The 21,450-nt window shown below is 33.8% G+C and overlaps 1 protein-coding gene and 1 long non-coding RNA gene across 2 annotated transcripts; one reads left to right on the top strand and one right to left on the bottom strand.

Moving 5' to 3' along the window:
- The first annotated feature begins 14,181 nt into the window (after window positions 1-14,181).
- On the top strand, window positions 14,182-16,179 carry LOC140746703 (uncharacterized). Its single transcript, XR_012102811.1, has 5 exons — window positions 14,182-14,642; window positions 14,776-14,966; window positions 15,059-15,192; window positions 15,267-15,408; window positions 15,727-16,179. It is a non-coding gene; the product is annotated as an uncharacterized LOC140746703 (long non-coding RNA).
- A 494-nt stretch (window positions 16,180-16,673) lies between these two features.
- Window positions 16,674-20,858, bottom strand: LOC140746806 (uncharacterized). Its single transcript, XM_073078905.1, has 6 exons — window positions 20,336-20,858; window positions 19,902-20,034; window positions 19,588-19,770; window positions 19,280-19,475; window positions 18,216-18,232; window positions 16,674-17,646 (listed from the first exon to the last, which is right to left on the bottom strand). Exons 1-6 carry the CDS (start codon window positions 20,395-20,397, stop codon window positions 17,473-17,475), a joined length of 765 nt encoding a protein of 254 aa, XP_072935006.1. The 5' UTR covers window positions 20,398-20,858; the 3' UTR covers window positions 16,674-17,472.
- Window positions 20,859-21,450: the final 592 nt, after the last annotated feature.

The following is a 21,450-nucleotide window of genomic DNA, read 5'->3' as shown; positions in this document are numbered from 1 at the left end:
TTACTTTAAAAAGGTACAGGGTAAGGTTTATAAAAGGTAACTTAAAATAAAATTAGTGAGATTTCTGTTGTTGCAGATTAGATGACAAATTACTTATATTAGGGTTGTAAGATGTAACTTTTAGCAAGATGCATGCTGAACTGGATTCATCTGTTAAACGGTTTCTAACCGTGTTCTTAATATTATTCATCTCTGAAAATAGGGACTCGCAAGCATAGGTAGACGAAAATATAGTTAAAATGGAATGAGCCAGCTTCTTCAAACATTTAAATGTGTCTGTTAATGCATTCCATATTTCCAATATTTTATTATCAGCATTTCCACTAATGTTAACCTTAACTAATGTTACCTGTTAGTCTTTCTCTTTCGTTTATTTCTTATTCTGCCCTCATATCAATAAATTTTTTAACCCATATTGAACTTGATTGAAAATCAATCAGCTGCATTTCAAATTCTTCGATTTCCAACCAATCGAATTGGGACAAGTTCATTTTATCAAATGAAGTCACATCAGGGTACATAATAAACTTAAGTGTTTCCGATAATTCCTTGAAATGAGAAAATCTCATTGAAAATTCCTTAATTAAATAATCAATCACATAAATAAATTCGTCGGTAACTTTTTCTTTGTCTGGTGCCTCATGTATATCTAAATCGTTCATACATTTTTTTAAGTTTGGAAAATATTTGTAGTTTTTAGTTGTACAAATATCTGTGCCCTTTGTAGTTGTTTCCAATGATTTCATAGCTATTAATTCTTCCTTAATGACATTTCCCGCGCAATATCAAGCAAAAACAGCTAATCTTGCAGATTTAGTGACATCAGTGCTTTCGTCAAGACATAGCGATATAAAAAGAGCAGAGCTAATGTCAATTTTTTGTTGGTCTGTTACATTTTCGGCCAGTTTTAAGATTCGTTCCTTTATTGTGTTTCTTGACAGAGGAGTATCTTTGATGCGCTGAAGTATCTTCTCTTTGTTATCGAAATCATCAAAGAGAGAAGGCGCGCATGCTAACCAAGCTTCCTTCAAAAACTCTCCCTCTTGAAAAGGTTTACCATGCCGGGCAATAACATTTGCAGTTTCTTCCGTACCCAATGGGTGAAAACGGAACCGTATTACTAAGCTTCTGCGGTCTTTCCGTCTGTCACAGAGCCACAGATTAATATATATATATTTTATAATATAAGAGTAGCAGACGAGCATGCAGTCCACCTGATCTGCCTTTGTAATCCACCCATCCTCTGTGATGTCCCTTGTCCCGTGACCCATGTCCTGACATCTGTAATCAACCCCAGATAGGACTAGACACTCCCACCCGAGGCCGGCCACAGATGCGCCGCCAACCCTGAGGACCAAGCTGGAACGCCTCGGAAAAATCTGTCTCCCTTACCACACCCTTCAAACCGGAACACAGCAGCGCTTAACACTGCTGTTATTAGGTAGAAATAGGTGTGGCGGTGGTGCCGCCGGAGTCGAACCACAAAGGGTTCTACCACCTTCAAAATAGTCATGGCAGAGCTCTATCTCTTGAACCATAACCGCAAATATTCGGCATTTTTCGCTTTATCAATTGAACCGTTATAGATAGACAAATTTTGACAATGCAATTACTTCTTTGACTGCTGTGACAACAAATAGTAAAAATAAAATATAAATCAAAATTTTATGGATAACTCCGTATGGGATTAAGACTCCCACTTGGTTGGTTATTTTTTTTAAGATTTTGAAACTGATTTCTAAATTCCATCTGTACCATTTTAAAGCATTTTCGTATCGAGAAAGAAATGACTCCGAAGTTTGGTAGGAAAAATTCTGATAAGAAGTAAAGTTTAACAAACATTCGTATTATTAACTGGAACTAAACACAAAACATTACATTAGGCACTATTACGTTATTGCGGTTTTTTTCTGATGTTGTAATCTTCATTGGTTTCATGATTTTTCTTAATAAAGACGATTAAAATTGGCATAAAGAAGAAATTATTAAGAAACACAAAAGTAAAATCGAAATAAAACTTGCGAAAAAGTATACACTGAGCACTTAAATTAGTTAATCAAAATTTGAGATACACGTACAAAAATTAAGAAGAAATAATTTATAAGTGGAGGAGATTAATAAGAAAGCAAAATTTCCCAAAAAATATAATGCATTAATTACATATTACCAGCGATTCGTTGTAGAAAAATCTGACAATCAAATTATGTTATTTAAGTGCATATATTAAGAAGGAATACAAAAAGAAAAGACTTATAAGCAAGTAAGTTTGAATAAACCTCATAAGAAGAAGAAAATACAAACGTAACTAATCCCCAATGTATGACAGTACTGTAAAAGTATTTAGGAAATTTTATAAAATACCAAGGAGAGAAATCATAATGATTTTAAGAATAATTACCATAATAATCACATTAACTATCAAAGTTAATACAACAGCATTAGGCAAAGAGGTAACAGAAGACAAAAAGCAAGAGAAATACAAAGAGCTTGGTGACCACACGATGGTGACTGATAGCGAAATATTTCCGTACGTGGTCGCTATTTTGAAGAAAACTACATACATAAGCGCTGGTGCGTTGATTGATGATAGATGGGTGCTTACTGCAGCTGATTCACTGTTTCTGTAAGTAGTATTATTGGTTGTAATCTCAGTTGTGTTTACAGTGTACATAGGTACACTTATCACATAAACCACACGTAAACCATGACATTCTCTTAAATAAAATATACAAATATGGAATAAGAGGAAATGCCTATAATCTCATAAAATCCTACTTGACAGAAAGAGAACAGGTCACACAAATAACAAAAATATGTATAAAAACAACCAGCGAAACCGTATATGAATCGGATCGTAGAAAAACATTATTTGGTGTGCCACAAGGCAGTATCTTAGGGCCTTTATTATTTTTGGTTTATATAAATGACCTACCAGAGACAATAAACCATCATATGACTTTGTTTGCTGATGATAGCACAGCTCTATTTACAAATGACGATTTAAACAAATTAGAGAATGACATTAATAACACACTGACAGAAATAATACATTGGTTTGAATTTAATAATTTAAATATTAATCTGTCAAAAACTAAAATAATTAATTTTAATCATAAAAATAATAATGATAGTAAAAGCGTAGATATAAATTATTTAGGTAATAAAATTGAAGAAACGGATCATTTTAAATTTCTAGGTTTACATATTGACAAAAAACTAAACTGGAAACATCATATTAAACATGTTTGTAAAGCATTGAATAAATACTCATATCTTTTAAGAAGACTGCGAAATATAGTAGATCAAACAGCTGTATTGACAGCATATCACAGCTATATTGCTGCAACGTTACGGTACGGAGTAATATTTTGGGGAAACTCCACAGACAGAGAACTCGCATTCCGAGCCCAAAAAAGATGCATACGAGCAATGTGTAATATTAGACAAACTGACTCTTGTAGGCCACATTTCAAGAGATTAAATATATTAACCTTACCAGCCCTCTATATACTAGAATGTGCAATATTTGTTAAGGCAAACAGTCAAATGTTTACATTTAAAACTCGAGCACGCCATGCACATAAACTTACTAGTATAGATGCAAACACTCGCTTACTCAGAAAAAGTTTTTTCGAAATGGTCGCGGTCGGAATGTATTCAATAAAATTCCGTTAGAAATACGAACATTGTCAGATACTTTCGTATTTAAACAAAAGTTTCGAACATACCTCGTAGAGAAATGTTTCTACACAGTTAATGAATATCTTAATGACAAGTAATGCACGTAACATATATATCTGATTTACTAAATAGCGCAAAATGTTTAAATTTAAATTAATTTTCATTGTTATCAATATTTGTAAGTGTTTGTAATTGTGGTGTTTGTAATAATTTGACATAAACTTGTAATAATTGTTGTAATTTTAATTAGATTAGAAATTTTGTTATCATTTGTACGCCAATAATTGGTACAGTAAGCGTTGTTCCCAAAGTGCAAACATCCAATATTGTAATCCTTAAAACTCGAGCACGCCATGCACATAAACTTACTAGTATAGATGCAAACACTCGCTTACTCAGAAAAAGTTTTTTCGAAATGGTCGCGGTCGGAATGTATTCAATAAAATTCCGTTAGAAATACGAACATTGTCAGATACTTTCGTATTTAAACAAAAGTTTCGAACATACCTCGTAGAGAAATGTTTCTACACAGTTAATGAATATCTTAATGACAAGTAATGCACGTAACATATATATCTGATTTACTAAATAGCGCAAAATGTTTAAATTTAAATTAATTTTCATTGTTATCAATATTTGTAAGTGTTTGTAATTGTGGTGTTTGTAATAATTTGACATAAACTTGTAATAATTGTTGTAATTTTAATTAGATTAGAAATTTTGTTATCATTTGTACGCCAATAATTGGTACAGTAAGCGTTGTTCCCAAAGTGCAAACATCCAATATTGTAATCCTTACTGACAAATGAATAAATGATTATGATTATGATTATGATTATGATTATGATTATGATTATGATTATGATTATGATTATGATTATGATTATGATTATGATTATGATTATGATTATGATTATGATTATGATTATGATTATGATTATGATTATGATTATGATTATGATTATGATTATGATTATGATTATGATTATGATTATGATTATGATTATGATTATGATTATGATTATGATTATGATTATGATTATGATTATGATTATGATTATGAACCTTTCTGGACTGTTAACCTAACCTAATAACCTAATAACAGCAGTGTTAAGCGCTGCTGTGTTCCGGTTTGAAGGGTGTGGTAAGGGAGACAGATTTTTCCGCGGCGTTCCAGCTTGGTCCTCAGGGTTGGCGGCGCATCTGTGGCCGGCCTCGGGTGGGAGTGTCTAGTCCTATCTGGGGTTGATTACAGATGTCAGGACATGGGTCACGGGACAAGGGACATCACAGAGGATGGGTGGATTACAGAGGCAGATCAGGTGGACTGCATGCTCGTCTGCTACTCTTATATTATAAAAAATATATATATTAATCTGTGGCTCTGTGACAGACGGAAAGACCGCAGAAGCTTAGTAATACGGTTCCGTTTTCACCCATTGGGTACGGAACTCTAAAAATACCGAACTTAGAAGTCAGTTCATAAAAACCAAAAAAAGTACATGAACATTTTTATTTTTTCTTTTCTTTTAGACAAGTCGTTATTCGTCTTATTAATGGTGTACACGCTTAAGAATAAAATATATTTCTTTTTTTTACGTTTTCTGCGTAAAATAAAGATCTCATTAGTCTGTTTCTTGCGCGAAGTTTTAAACGATCTCGTAGGGAATGAGATTAGGTACGTACGTGTTTGAGAAAATAGGTATTTGTAGTACTTCTCTATGAGAAATACGAGTACGCATGTATGTGTTAGAAGTTGTATATTTAATTACAGTCATATTTTAAAAACAAAAATCCTATTAAAAATGTACCTATGTAACTCCCACAATTTAGACGAACCCAACAACACCTCATATGTTAGATTCGTTAAGCTATTTGGGGTCCAAGGCCTGCCAAAGAATGAGACACACATACATTATAACACACATACACACACACATGCCTCAGGGTTGGCGGCGCATCTGTGGCCGGCCTCGGGTGGGAGTGTCTAGTCCTATCTGGGGTTGATTACAGATGTCAGGACATGGGTCACGGGACAAGGGACATCACAGAGGATTACAGAGGCAGATCAGGTGGACTGCATGCTCGTCTGCTACTCTTATATTATAAAAAATATATATATTAATCTGTGGCTCTGTGACAGACGGAAAGACCGCAGAAGCTTAGTAATACGGTTCCGTTTTCACCCATTGGGTACGGAAGAAACTGCAAATGTTATTGCCCGGCATGGTAAACCTTTTCAAGAGGGAGAGTTTTTGAAGGAAGCTTGGTTAGCATGCGCGCCTTCTCTCTTTGATGATTTCGATAACAAAGAGAAGATACTTCAGCGCATCAAAGATACTCCTCTGTCAAGAAACACAATAAAGGAACGAATCTTAAAACTGGCCGAAAATGTAACAGACCAACAAAAAATTGACATTAGCTCTGCTCTTTTTATATCGCTATGTCTTGACGAAAGCACTGATGTCACTAAATCTGCAAGATTAGCTGTTTTTGCTCGATATTGCGCGGGAAATGTCATTAAGGAAGAATTAATAGCTATGAAATCATTGGAAACAACTACAAAGGGCACAAATATTTGTATGGCCGTTAAAAATTCGCTTGCAGAAATAGAAATTGATTTAAAAAAAATTGTTTCTGTAACAACTGATGGTGCTCCAAGTATGGTGGGTAAAAAAAATGGTTTCATTAGTTTATTTAAAACAGACGTAGGACATTCAATTCTGGAATTCCACTGCATCATTCATCAACAAGCCTTGTGTGCTAAGAGTGGCTTAACGTCTCTTGATAATGTACTGGCAGTTGTTTCGAAAATAGTCAACCTTATCTCATCACAGGCTTTAAACAAGCGAAAGTTCGATGCTTTGTTGGATGAAGTTAACTCGGTGTACAACGGCTTACCGATGTATAATAATGTTCGCTGGTTGAGTCGCGGGCACGTACTTGAAAGATTTGTTAATTGCTTGGAGGAAATCAGACTGTTTCTGCAAAATGAGGGAAAACTTGAACAATATTCACAATTGTTGGACGTTACGTGGCTTTCAAAATTGATGTTCTTTACAGATATATGCCAACATTTAAATACTCTAAACGTGAAGCTTCAAGGCAAAGCCAAAACAATTATTGTTATGATAGATCTGATTCGCGCTTTTGAGGCTAAACTGCAAGTTTTCAGGAACGATATCGACATCAAAAACTACAAATATTTTCCAAACTTAAAAAAATATATGAACGATTTAGATATACATGAGGCACCAGACAAAGAAAAAGTTACCGACGAATTTATTTATGTGATTGATTATTTAATTAAGGAATTTTCAATGAGATTTTCTCATTTCAAGGAATTATCGGAAACACTTAAGTTTATTATGTACTCTGATGTGACTTCATTTGATAAAATGAACTTGTCCCAATTCGATTGGTTGGAAATCGAAGAATTTGAAATGCAGCTGATTGATTTTCAATCAAGTTCAATATGGGTTAAAAAATTTATTGATATGAGGGCAGAATTAGAAATAAATGAAAGAGAAAGACTAACAGGTAACATTAGTGGAAATGCTGATAATAAAATATTGGAAATATGGAATGCATTAACAGACACATTTAAATGTTTGAAGAAGCTGGCTCATTCCATTTTAACTATATTTTCGTCTACCTATGCTTGCGAGTCCCTATTTTCAGAGATGAATAATATTAAGAACACGGTTAGAAACCGTTTAACAGATGAATCCAGTTCAGCATGCATCTTGCTAAAAGTTACATCTTACAACCCTAATATAAGTAATTTGTCATCTAATCTGCAACAACAGAAATCTCACTAATTTTATTTTAAGTTACCTTTTATAAACCTTACCCTGTACCTTTTTAAAGTAAATAAAGATTTTATATATTTTTTTTTTTTTTTTTTTTTATTTGGTTCACAAATTGAATGTAACACTTATTTACATAAAACAAATCTTACAAAAACAAAACAATGCAGTGTTCATTCTAAAATAGTGAACACAGCTTACATAAGAACACAAAAAATATATATAATAATAATCTAACCAGTTACTTTAGAATAACATATTTAATTGTGTTTTGGCTGAGGTTAACGATCCATGGAATATGTCAAAGGATGAACATATGGCATTGTATGACGATAACATTCTGTACAGTGGAGAATGTTCTCCTACTTTTGTTCGACAATGTGGTACATGAAAAGTTTTTCTATTATTCAAACGACTACCAGGACGTGGTATTTGAATATCGATATTTTTTAAGAAACCCTCACAAAACACCATACCATGAATGATTTTGTAAAGTAATAAAATATCTGAAATTTTACGACGGGCACATACTGATTTCATATTATAAAAATTTAATCTACTTTCGTATGAGTGTAATTGTTTGCAGTTATTATTAGTATAAGATAATTGATACAGGAATCTCTTTTGAATTCGTTCTAATCTATTACAATGTACTACGTATCCTGGCGACCAGATTGAGCTATTATATTCAAGGATGCTTCTAATCAGACCATTGTATAAAGATATTATGACTTGTGAATCTTTAAAAATTTTGGTTTGTCTTATTACAAATCCAGACAACTGTGAAGCTTTTTTAATTACGCTGTCTATGTGAGCTCTGAAATCTAAAAAACTGTCTAACATAACTCCCAAATCTCTAATCTCATTAACTTCAGTTAGAGGAATATTCTGTTAGAAATAAATAGTTTTGAGAGGTTGCCTTTTTTTAGTAAATTTAATATGATAACATTTCTCAACATTTAATTTCATTTTATTATTAGAGCTCCATAGTTGTACTTTATCTATTTCATCTTGCAATATTTTAACATCTTCTTCGGTCTTAATTCGTTTATACAACTTCAAATCATCTGCATACATTTTAAAAGGACATAACAGTTTTTTTGCCAAATCATTTATATAAATTATGAAGAACAGAGGTCCCATGTGCGAACCCTGAGGTACACCAGTAGGTATTATTTTGCTTCTGGACATATAACCGCTAATCATTACTAACTGAGATCTATTTTGTAGACATGACTTACACCACCGAAACAATGAGCCATGAATTCCCAACTGTGAGATTCTTTTAAGTAGAATACAATGGTCAATTAAATCAAAGGCTTTACTAAAATCTGTATATACAGCATGCAATTCCTCTCCGTCGTCTAAGGCTTCAGCAATCTCATTAACAAAGCCTATCAAATTAGACGCAGTAGACTTTTTAGGTAAGAAACCGTGTTGTTCAGGATGAATCATTTCTTTAACATGCCAGTAAATTTTTTGATGCACTAGAGCCTCAAAAACTTTTCCAAGTGCAGGTAGAATTGACACCGGTCTATAATTACTCATGTTCGAAACATCACCTTTTTTATGAATTGGTGTCAATCTTGCCTGCTTCCACACTGCTGGAAAAACACCATCTCTAAGAGACTTATTATAGATTACATGTAGCGGTTTAGATAACGTTTCGGCACAATTTTTTAAAAACTTATTTGGTATACCGTCTAAACCTGCCCCCTTGTTAGAATCTAATCTTTTTAAAGCATTACATATTTCAATTTCAGTTAATATACAATTAATAAAAGGTGCTACACATTCAAGTTGTTCAGATTCAACATTTACTTTTGAGGAACTCTGGGACGAAGTGTATACCGAGTGAAAATAATCAGAGAATAAGTCTACTATTTCCTGACCACCTGTAGCGATTTTTTGATCAAAAATCATTTGATTAGGTAGCGTGTTACTGTTACGTTTTTGGTTATTTACAAAATGCCAAATATGTTTGGGTTTACTTTTAATAGTTTTGGCGGCGCTATCTTTAAAATTTTTGTAACATACTTTCAACATAGCATCATAGCGATTTCTGAGCGAAACAAATGTTTCTTTATCTCTCGGATTTCCATATTTCCTAAACCTTTTATGAAATTTTAGTTTCTCTTGCGCACATTTTATTAATGGCAGACTGAACCAACTTGGGTATCTAGAGTTCCGCGACCTAAACTTTGGTGTATATATTTCTATTACAGATTTTAATGTAGAATAGAACTGAGATACCATCTTCTCCACTTCAGCTACATCTTTCCACATTTCCACCCAATCTACATTTGATAATTCTTCATTAATTTTCGCATAGTCAGCTTTATTAAAATTAAATACAGGGATATTTTTGTGTTTAAGCGAAGTTTTGATTTGGTCTAACTTAATATCTATTATGAGGGCTGGGTGGTATGGGTCAATACGCGTTAAGGGATGTAAGCATTTAGAAATGTCTAATTTGGTTGGTAAGTCTGTCAAAATCAAATCAAGCACGCGACCGCTCTCATTACTAATATGGTTACACTGGACTAAGTTATTAAACAGCATCTCGTCAATAAACATGTTATCAATCGTATTATTACTGACCTGAGGAACAACAACAAATTGGTTGCTATCATATTGCCAAATTATATTTGATAGGTTAAAATCTCCAACAAGAATGGTCATAGCTGATCTAGGTATAATTTTGATAATGTTTGTCAAGTTTGTAAGAAATATGTTAAGATAGTTCTGATTTATTGGTAGTGGTACGTAAACGGCACAAATATTTATATTGAGCTCCTGGGTGCCCATATGCACCTTCATATTCACCCAAAGGTCCTCACACTCAGATTCCCAAATTGGCTTTCTGACCACTTCTAAAGATTTTTTTACTGCTACACATACGCCACCTCCTTCCTTTTTATGTAAAAAGGATGAAGTAGAACTGCGATCTCGCCTAAATATATTATATCTTTCATCTACAAATTCATGATCAAAAACGGTAGTGTTAAGCCATGTCTCTACTAAAATTAATATGTCATAATCATGCTCCAACACGCTTATATAAAAATCTTCACATTTCGTTCTCAGCCCTCTTACATTTTGATAGTAGATAGATATTTTATCGTTTAAGGACACTACTTTTATATCTTACACTAAATATTAAAGTCTCTTAATTGCTTCTTCATTACTAACTACCATAGATCTTGATGTGACGTTCTTCCGGACAAAAATTTTACCGTTACGAATCCAGATGAACTGATAATGCTTCTCTTTGACCGCGGCTCTTACTGCTGCGTGTAACTTCTTGTTAGCTGGCGATAGGTGCTCAGATACGTAGATGGGTTGTTTCGTGCCAGCTATCCCAAGATGCCCAGTGTGCAATTTATCACTCTCATGTGACCGGTTGTACCGTTTCACCGCGGCTAGGAATTCATCCCGCACCAGAGGGCTTACAAATTTAGCCACAATAGCACGTGGTCTGTCGGAATCCTTGTTAATCTTGGGGACCCTATGGAAATTCATGATTTCATTATCATTCAGAGATTTTGAAACAACCGCTCCTAATTGTTTGATTGTCGTCAATAAGTTCTCATTTCTATTCTCTGGAATGCACTGTATTTCTATATTACATGCCCTAGATTGTTGTTCCATTATGTTAATCTGGTTATTTAATGTATTCATTTGTGACTGAAGGTTTATATTTTCACTTTTCAGATCTTCTATTAATAGGGATTTTTCACTTATTGTTTTGTTTAACTCCTCATATTGTGCATGTATCGAGTTTATACTGGACTTGACCTCTTCTATGACTTTGTGGATGGTTTTATTTTCCAATCTAATTTGCTCTTTAACTTGTGCCAATATTGTTGATGTGGCCTCCTTCAGCCCTTCCTTAAGCCTATTGTCAAAATAAGATTTAAGATCATCCATTTCAGAAACACAAAACGTAGGAGGTGATGTATACTGACTCTGTTGTCTTACGGGCGTGTTTGTATTATCGCCCCGTTTCTCGATGTTCTTACAGGCCGGGCATTTCCAGTTCATTTTTGCATGCTTTGATTCTTTGTTGAAGTTCTCAGCGGTAATTCCAAGACATTGATAGTGATAGTTCCCGTTACATAGGGAACATACTTTGACGTCATTACTTCCTTTAGAGACTTTGTTGCAAGCTTTACATTTCAAGTTGGAGTTAGATGTCGACATCTTTAAACTACTGGTACTCCCTGGGCACAATAAATCACTGTTGTTAATAAAGAGCAGTAATTCTGTTTTGTAATAATGCTATTTGTTTTGTTCAGGTGATTTTGATACCAAAGCAATAATTCTTTAATGTAAAAATGCTAATAGTTTTACACAGGCGATTTGGTTATCCTCTGTATGGTATATTGATGTAGGTCAGGAAAATGTTACAATTGTGAGGGTAGCTATTTGAGCTACTGCAAAAACCCACTGTTATTATTGTTGATTTCCGTATTGAAAACCACCAAAAACACGCGGAAAACAATTGTTTTAAGTAACTAACACTTTAACACCACTGATCGTCACTATTTTCGTAAGAATAACTTCCTATGAACCACTTTTCGTGAATTATTTTACCGAGCTATTACAAATACGTCTTATATCTTTTGACAGTTTTTGACATAATATTTATTATTATTATTTTCTCGATAATCACTAAGTCAAAATTATGATGGCACGTCTATGACCTTATCAAACATTTCCATAGAATAAATGGCACGTTGTTACTTAAAGGTTCGCCATCCCTGGTCTAGGAGAAGGCCCTTGGTTAGGTTGCAATTTAAAATTATTCCATATTGGCACTGAAGTTAACATTTTTCGGTCAGAAATACGCTCATTCCTACTCTGAAGATATATCGTGTTAACTTCTTCATGCACAAACTCTAACGCCTTTTCGATGCTTTCGGGACGCATGCACCTAATACGTGAACCTAGGGGTTCATTCAGACCGAAAGTATGCTTGAAGGGTTAATTTTCTATACAATTCACGTTTTGCATCTATAGTAGCTTGAACGGTGTCGTGCAAGCTTATGTATGTTAAAATTGTGCTAAATAAATTTTGACACCGCTCGTAAAACTCCTGAAGGATACTAGAGCCTTGTCGCAAAATTGATAAATCGTTGTATAGGGCGGTTTCGTCCCGATGGTCGGCGAAATTATTAACCAAAGCACTACGAATGCCACTCCAGTCACTGGGAATTCCGTTCGAGTTAATCAAGCGAGCAGCGGGTCCTACTACTTTATTTAAAATCCCATTAATTAATGCACATTTACTTAATTCTGAACTTTCGGCATTAGAGAACTGGTTTGCCAAATGGTCACATAGATGAATAAACCTAGTTAAGACATTTGCGTTCCCGTCAAAGTCAGGAACAAGTCGCAAAGTCTTATAAATAGTATCTAATTCTGACATTTTATCAAATAATAAGTCTGACTCTGTACTACTCGAACTTATATCTCTCTTGCTATCTATCAAATCTTGTCTACTATTTCTACTTAACCTAGTATTACAAGTTTTACGTGTATGAAAAATCTTGGCAAATTATTATAATTATTAGTATAAGGAAATAAAAGGAATTTAGCAAGACACTAGAAGGGGTCAAATGTATTTACATTAGCATTTTCGGCCTCCTGCGTTATCAAAGTCTGGATACCTCTTGCAGCACGACACGTGTAAGTTCGATATTCTTCTTGCGGCTAGACAGCCACACGGGCGGCTATACGTCTATCGAAATTCTTCTTCGCGTAACCGACCGCGAGTATCCTACCGACTGCGCCAAATATATAACGTACAGACTGCAGGGAGGATACAAAAGACCGATTGCTACTAATTAAGTTAACTTTAATAATCGAATATTATAATTATTAAGTACACAAAAAAATTCAAGACATGACTTATGCTCAAAGTTGGAGACATAAAAGTGAAGTACCAGTTCACATGCCCACGCAAAATGTCCAGTTCACACGCTCACACAAAATGTCCAGGAAAATTATAACAAAAGATCTGCTGACGCGACACCGGCTGCTTCCACGATACGGCGTGAGATCGCGGCACTCAATGCATTCCATTCATCCAGAGGCAGCTATGCGATTATATAATATACGAGTATGATGTTATTGTCTGACAGTTGAACTAATCAGTTGGACTACAGAGAATGGATATCAATATCTTTATCTACCTTATAATAGTACCTGTTTGTCGTGTTGAAAGGTATAATAAACCCATACTTACTCGAAAATTTTGGAAGATCTAGTATAATTCGACCAATCGTACCACATCGTACAAACAAACATGCAGTCCACCTGCCGGTAAGTGGCTACTACCGCCTATTACCCGGATATCTGTAATCAATCCCAGAAAATATTAGAATCCCATCTGTGGTTGGCCACAGATACGTTACTAAATAGTGTTATCATCGTTAATACGAAGCTTGAATATTAACGATATCGCATTTTTATATTAGTACTTTAAAATAATAAGTCACTCATTTGATTACTACAGTTCAAACATAGATGCAGTGGGGATGTCAAGTGGGGATGATATCATGGCGACGCTCGAGTTAACAGAGAGCGACATTCTGCGGGCCTAGACAAAATACTTTTCCGCAAGCGCTAACGCCAAACGCTAACTTATAAATGTATGGGAATGACATTGCTGCGGAACGGTGACGTCACGTCACGCTAAGTTCGTAGACAATGTTTGATAAGTATCGGCACGCTAACGCTAACGCTTGAAATGTTTCCGCAGCTTGACGTCTTGCGGACAAAATGGTAGACAAGTGTCGTTTTTGACACACGCTACGGCTAGTTTTGGTCACGCTCACGTCACTTTCCGTAGCGTTAATAAGAAAGGTGCCGCTAACTTTTGTTACGAGTATTTTTTGAAAAATAAGTTACTATAATTAAGTGATCATGCATCATTTGAGATTGCTATGGGCTGCAAATAATGAGGAAATTTGGCAAAATCGCCAATTAAGAATAACTCGCCGTAAAGACAACTTTATTGGTCTTATATCGGAAAAGGAGTTTATTCGTAGATTTAGGTTAGATAAGCAAACGTTTCGGAGCCTTTGCAACGAGTTAAGAAGTAGAACTTCACTTAGAGGAACTAAGGAAATTACCCTAGAGGTGAAAGTAAGTAACTATTATCTATTAAGAGTATTTTCTCTATTAAGGGTATTATCACTATTAAGAGTCACCTAGATCGACCTTACATTTAAATTAATTGCTTAATGGAATTTGCGTAACATATTTTGTTTTATTTCAGGTTCTTTGCACACTTAGTTTCTTAGCAACGGGCTCATATCAACGGATAGTTGGGCTTACACAACATATGATCCAGAGGACTGCAAGTAGGTGCATTCAACAAGTTGTGGAAGCCCTAAATCATCCTGCGATTCAAGCTAAATGGATAATTTTTCCTCAATTGCAACAAGAAAGAGTCCGTTTGAAACTTCAGTAAGTTCTAAGTGCCTTGTATAGAGTTGGAAAAAACGAAAATAGATAAAGGATAACTTAAAATAAATAATGATTACTTTATAATATTGTAGGTTTCAAAGTAAATTTAGACTGCCGGGGGTAATTGGCTGTGTAGACTGTACACATGTAGCCATTTGCAGGCCAACCGAAGATGAGCATCTATTTTTTAATAGAAAAATAGTATCATTCACTGAATGTGCAAATGGTAAGTTGAAATATACATTTAAATATGTAAATATTTCATTCTTGTTGAGATTCTAAAGTTTCACTTTTTTACAGGTATGTGATAGTAATTTAAAAATAATTAATGTCAATCCTAAGTTTGGTGGAGCTACCCATGATTCATTTATTTGGGCTTCCAGCAAGGTAGAGCCTTATTTGCGTGGACTTCATCAAAATGGAGAACATGTATGGTTGTTAGGTAAGATGATTAAGCTACATTTGTTTTACTTTTTTGTGAAAATTATAAAAATTGCTCCTTCAAAGTATAGGATATGCTTTTCAAAGTATAAGTACGGTAGCATTATTATAATAATATCATATTAATAAGTTCTAAAGCTATGGGAAAATTAAACTTCTATATTTTTAAACTTGCAGTTATATATGATATAGATGGAGCTTATAAAGGATTAATATAAAATAAGGCTTATAAAGGATAGATATGTGTATAGATGGAGCTTGTAAAGTAAACAATTTTTTTACAAAATTTTAAATATTTATTATAATTTATTTGTTTCAGGTGACTCTGGGTATCCGTTGCGGCCATGGTTATTAACACCAATTTTAGATGCAGCTCCTGGTTCTAGAGATGAGATTTACACCCAGCGTCATCTAAAAGCCAGAAATTGTATAGAGCGCTGCTTTGGATTACTCAAGTCACGCTGGAGATGTTTACTCAAACACCGAACATTGCATTACCATCCTGTTAAGGCTGGGAAAATAGTACTTGCTTGTTCTGTTTTGCATAACATGGCAATAGATGCAAGTTTACCAGCTCCTCCACATTCCCCAGAAGAAGAAGAGTTACCCTTCAGAGATACACTAGAAAATATTTCTACTGAAGGTAGTCAAAATGAGCTTATCCAAGGTAGAGCTATACGAAACAGTTTAATATTAAGATTACAGTAAGTGTTCGTTTTTAAAATAATTATTTTAGTTAAATGTTTAGAAATAAAGATAAATTACCAAAGTATGTGATGTTATTTTTATTATTATTTTCTGAAGTAGCACCAATACAAATAGTAGTATGGGATATATTTTTTAATTATTTTTGATCCTTTAAAATGTAAGTTTAGTGTTTGTTGACAAAATTGTTTTTGTAATTAAATATTTTGTGCTAATAATCTTATAACCGCATATAATCTTCTTAGTGACCTAAAAGAGAAAAATAATGTACTTTTAGTCTTCTTAAAATATATGTTTATTTTTTTAGAATGTTTTATTTAATGTTTTTGTGCTAATATATATATTCCTTAACCAATCTACCAATTATCAACTCCAGATAAAGGTTGCTCCACATGAAGTTGAATAGATGCATTTCCTTATGCATGTAATTACTTAGCAAACTACCTAAGTTCAAAATAATTTATCACACCTTAATACACAGCTATATAAATACAAACACTACTGTAAGGTAGTTGTTACTTTCCATGAGTAAGTTATGGATAATTAGTACCACCTGCAGGTGGTACTAATTATCCATAACTTAAAAATTACATTATAATAAACATTAATAACATTCATTATAATAAACAAATAATAAACATTACATTAAAAATGCATTTTTAAATAAAATGAAACCTAATTTTCATAAAATGTAGGAACTTACAACAAAATAATCATAAATGGTAATAACAGTAATATACTATAATATAATAGAAACATTTAAAATGAGAAACAAATAATATATCGCCTAGGTTACACAAAAATGTTACATGTTTAATGTTAATGTCAGTCTTATATTTATATACATCTTTAGTAGAGAGCTTTTTTTGTAAAAAGTTAATAATTCTTTTTAATTAGAAATAGGATGTTGTATTACAGAGATCACTGAGATTTAGATTTATGGCTAATTGTTAGTCTTAACTGCTGTGAGATAATGAAATTAATCAAAGTTATTAATTAGTCCTATATCTCGCATCTCATCCTTTATTATTAAAACAAAAATAAAATTATACTTTGGTTCCAACCAAGAAATAAAAAGAAAGAAATGGACATTTGATAAAAACAATAATTAAATTAAAATTAAAATTAACATTGGAAATAACAATAATAAAATTGTACTTTATTTAAAGACAAGAAAAACAATTGTCTCTCTAAAAGAGAATAAAATAGTACCTCAATTTAAAATAAGAAATAGATTATAAAGCATATTTTGTGAATAAAATGGAAAATTAAATAACACCAAAATACAAGAATTAGTGGAGCAACAAAGACATGAAAATTGAAAGAATTCATGTGATACCTCATTACACATTGCAATTATTTAAACATCATCTATTCGCTGTGACTGTGATAATATTTCCAATATGTTCGTACCTAGAACAACAATTCTCTCTAAAATTTCATTTCTTTGTTGCTCCACTAAAATTCTTTGTGACTCCACCCTTAACCGTTCCAACTCCCTGTCATGCTCCATTTGAACTCTTTTTTTACCCGACTGCCAAGGAAGGGTTATGTTTTTCGCGCGTATCTTGTATGTTTGTCTTTCTTTATTTGATCCGATCTAACAAACGGGTGGATGAATTTCAACAGTTAAGGTGTCATTATATTTGTTTCAATGACCCGAGTGTCCTTAGATAGGTGTTAGTAAAAAAAAATCAAAACGGCGGATTTTTGGCGCGAAATAGTAACACATTTAAAAAAAAAAGTTAACAGAACCTATCGAGTAGGGTATCAAATGAAAGGAAATTAAACGGAGATTATAAAAACATATTTGTATATTTATAAAACAGCAAGGTGACTGATTGACTGACTAACTAAATGACTTTTTCATTTTTCAGAAATCAACGTACAGCCTAAACCAAGAATCTTACAGTTCTGAAATTTTGCACATAGGTTCTCTATATAGCGCGAATAAGTACTAAGAAAGGCCTTTTGGAAATTCTACCCTTAAGAAGGTAAAATAGGGCAAAACAGTTTTTTTGAAACTCTTTAATTTTGAAGCAACTACTATAAAATTTTATATTTGGCTTTCTGGATAGGAACAAGGACGCAGTAATTTATCACCCTCCGAAAAATCAACCCTGTAGAGAGTAAAATAAGGGTTAAAAGTTCATTTGAACAATCGTCAATTTTGAAGCAAACACTGAAATTTTGTATCAGGCTTGTTAGATAAAAATAATGAAATTCTACCTCTAACGAGGTAAAATAATGACCGAAACTTTGATTTAATGAAGTAATATATTTTATAGACCGTAAATGGTGGATTTTTTCGCGAAATAGTAACACGTTTTAAAAAAGTTAACCAAACCTATAGAGTAGGGTGTCAAAATAAAGGAAATTAAGCGGAGATTACACATACATTATATAATATATCTTACTCGTATATATAAAATTCTCCTTTTAGTTACCGTACTCCTCCGAAACGACTTCACCGATTTTTACCTAATTTTATATACATATTCAGTAGATCTGAGAATCGGCCACTATCTATTTTTTTTTACCCCTAAGTGATAAGGGTTGTGCACCCTTAACATTTTTTTTATTTTTATGGCAACACAACGTTTGCCGGGTCAGCTAGTACATAAATGCTCGTATATACACATCGAGATGACTGTCTGACTAAATGAGTGAGTTGCTGTGCCAGAGATCAACGCAAAGGGAAACCGCTGAACTTAAGCGTGCTGAAATTTTACACATAGGTTCTTTATATAGCGTAAATGAGCACTACGAGGATAAAATAGGATAATATTGTTTGAACATCTTTTGTTTTTGAAGCAGAAACCTACTATGAAACTTTGTATTTGGCTTTCTGGATAAAAATAATGAAATGCCTATTTCACTGCTTTTGGAAATTCTACTTCAACCTTTTTGGTGCAGTCGGGTTTTTGATTTTTTAAATTAATTACTTGTCTTCTAACCGTAATCTGCCCTCTTCTATCTGGGAAAAACGGTCAGCAGCTTGTTCAAATGGAGTCTGATGGTGCCTTCTGCGCTGTCCAAATATACGTCGACGACGTGCAGTACCTGGAACCCGTGGTGATACGACTTCTAAAATGAAAAATATTTATTTGGTATAAAATTTAAATTGCACTATAATACAAAGCATTAACAATTAAAAAAATATATACCTCTTTGCCTTTCAGTGTTAGATAAGTCACACACACCCTGACTTGTTGAAGCTACATTCATCAACTCCATATTGCATGGCTCAGGATTGCGACATAGTTCCAAGACTGGTGTAGCGCTTGCTAGTACCTCTATCACTTCCTCGGCAGGTTGTGGCTGAGTGGAAGACAGCATGTGATCTGAGGCAGGTTCTGTGGACTTTAGAATGAATGATATAATAAGACAATTGTTGCAGTTAAATAAGGATTAATATAATAGTGTGTTGTAGACATGATAACTACAAATCTGCAAAGGTATATAAAATACTAACTTCAAAACCTGCTTCCTGTACTTCCTGATGTCCAGTGACTGATCGTTGACCCATTATTCTTAAAACCCTTTCTTCCAGGGGAGTAAGGGCTTTAATTGTGCTGGGTCCTCCGCCAGTACTGTTTGTATCTCTGTTCATCAAAGACGCCTTTCTTTTTGTCTTTGTCTTCCAATCAGACCACACCTGAAACAAGTGAAAATATAACTAAAATTTCACATGGATGTTAAACAAAAAACATTATTTTGTTTGTTGGACATATTTATATTCTAGATAAGAATATTAAATAGTATATGTATTGATAATCTCTATTTTACCCTTTTCCATTTGTCTGCCTGTTTTTGAACGCCAGCCCCAGTAGAATTTAAAAGTTCGGTGAGCTCATTCCACTGGGTTTCCATTCGCTGCCGCCCTTGAGCTCCAGGTTGCGGTCTAGAAAGATCACCATTTCTAGAAAAATAATAATATGCATTATTTATTAGCTGTCTAAAGAATCAAAAAAAAGTTACCTGCTACAATTTGTTTATTATAATGAATGAGTTTATGAAATGCCCATTGAAAAGGGTATTGGTATTCTATTTATTCAATTTCTACCTTAGTCAGTAAGCAAAAGAAGCGTTATTGCTTACCAAGAAAAGTAAACATTCCTAAGAAACCACTTAAGAAATTCCAGCGATAAGAGCTGCACTTGAAACAAATCTCAACTTTCGTTCCTAGTTATGTATTAAACAATTATGAATTTTGTACTTACGTTTCCATAAAATCTATCATTATTAAAAATTGTTCACGACTAGCTCGAAGTCGACTTTCCATCTTCTAAAATAATAATTTGAATAGTTTACAAAGATTAAAACTTCTTCGTTCGCAATTCATAAATATTTTAGTATGTTCTCTTCGGTCAACAACATAACACTTAATTCCAAATAGATAGTTATGTCTGCGTCGTAAACAATAAGTACATATACGTGAAATAATAATCAAATATACATTTATACTATAAAGCTCGAAATAAACACTGTAAACACTCGCACAACAATTTGAAATCGTCTAATATGACCGCCACTCTTCGTTTGACATTGACTTGACGTTTTTTTTTTCTTTCTGTCACGCTAAATTCCATAGACAAACTGGAGTTTGCATTACGACGCTGCGGAATGAACGTTTGGCGTTTGGTTATAACATTGTCTACCGATTTAGCGTTAGCGTGAGACGTTAACGCGTATTCCGTAGCATGTGCGGAAAACGAAACGGTTGTATTTTGTCTAGGCCCGCTGGTCGGAGACTTCAGCAAGAACAGTTTAATAACGGGAATAGTTATAATACCTCTAATCACTAGTGTGTACCTACTTACGTGTAATTGTAATATCGTTACTCTGTACCGTATATGTGACTATACTTATACATGACTACCTTCAAGAAGGCTTCGATTACAATAGGAAATACATAATTCTTTAACGTCTTTAATAAGTATGTCTCTTACCAATCATTTCAAACTAGAACACAGCAGCGCTTAACACTGCCGCTATAGGACAAAAAAATGTTTGGCGGTGGTGCCTCTAGTGTCACACCGCAAAGGCTTCTACCATCTTAACAAACCCTACAACTTATTATTTAGATGTCGACTAGGCGATGAATGCACATCACACATCAAAGCTCGCCATACCTGCCAAAGTTAGCCATACCTATTTCTAGCGTGAAGCAGTTGTTGCGGTGGAAGAGTGTGGATGCCAACTGAGTTCACTTGATTGTGGATGGAAGTGGCTTACTACTTTACCTCACCCTTCAAACTAGAATACAGCGCTGAACACTACTTATAAGACAGGTGTGGCGGTGGTGCCGCTGGAGTCAAACTATAGAAGGTTCTAC

The sequence above is a fragment of the Epargyreus clarus genome, unplaced genomic scaffold (genome assembly GCF_041222505.1).
Source record: "Epargyreus clarus isolate Ecla_fem2 unplaced genomic scaffold, WU_Ecla_fem_2.2 ptg000013l, whole genome shotgun sequence".
NCBI classification, from domain to species: domain Eukaryota; kingdom Metazoa; phylum Arthropoda; class Insecta; order Lepidoptera; family Hesperiidae; genus Epargyreus; species Epargyreus clarus.
This window is presented reverse-complemented; position numbering and strand designations above follow the sequence as displayed.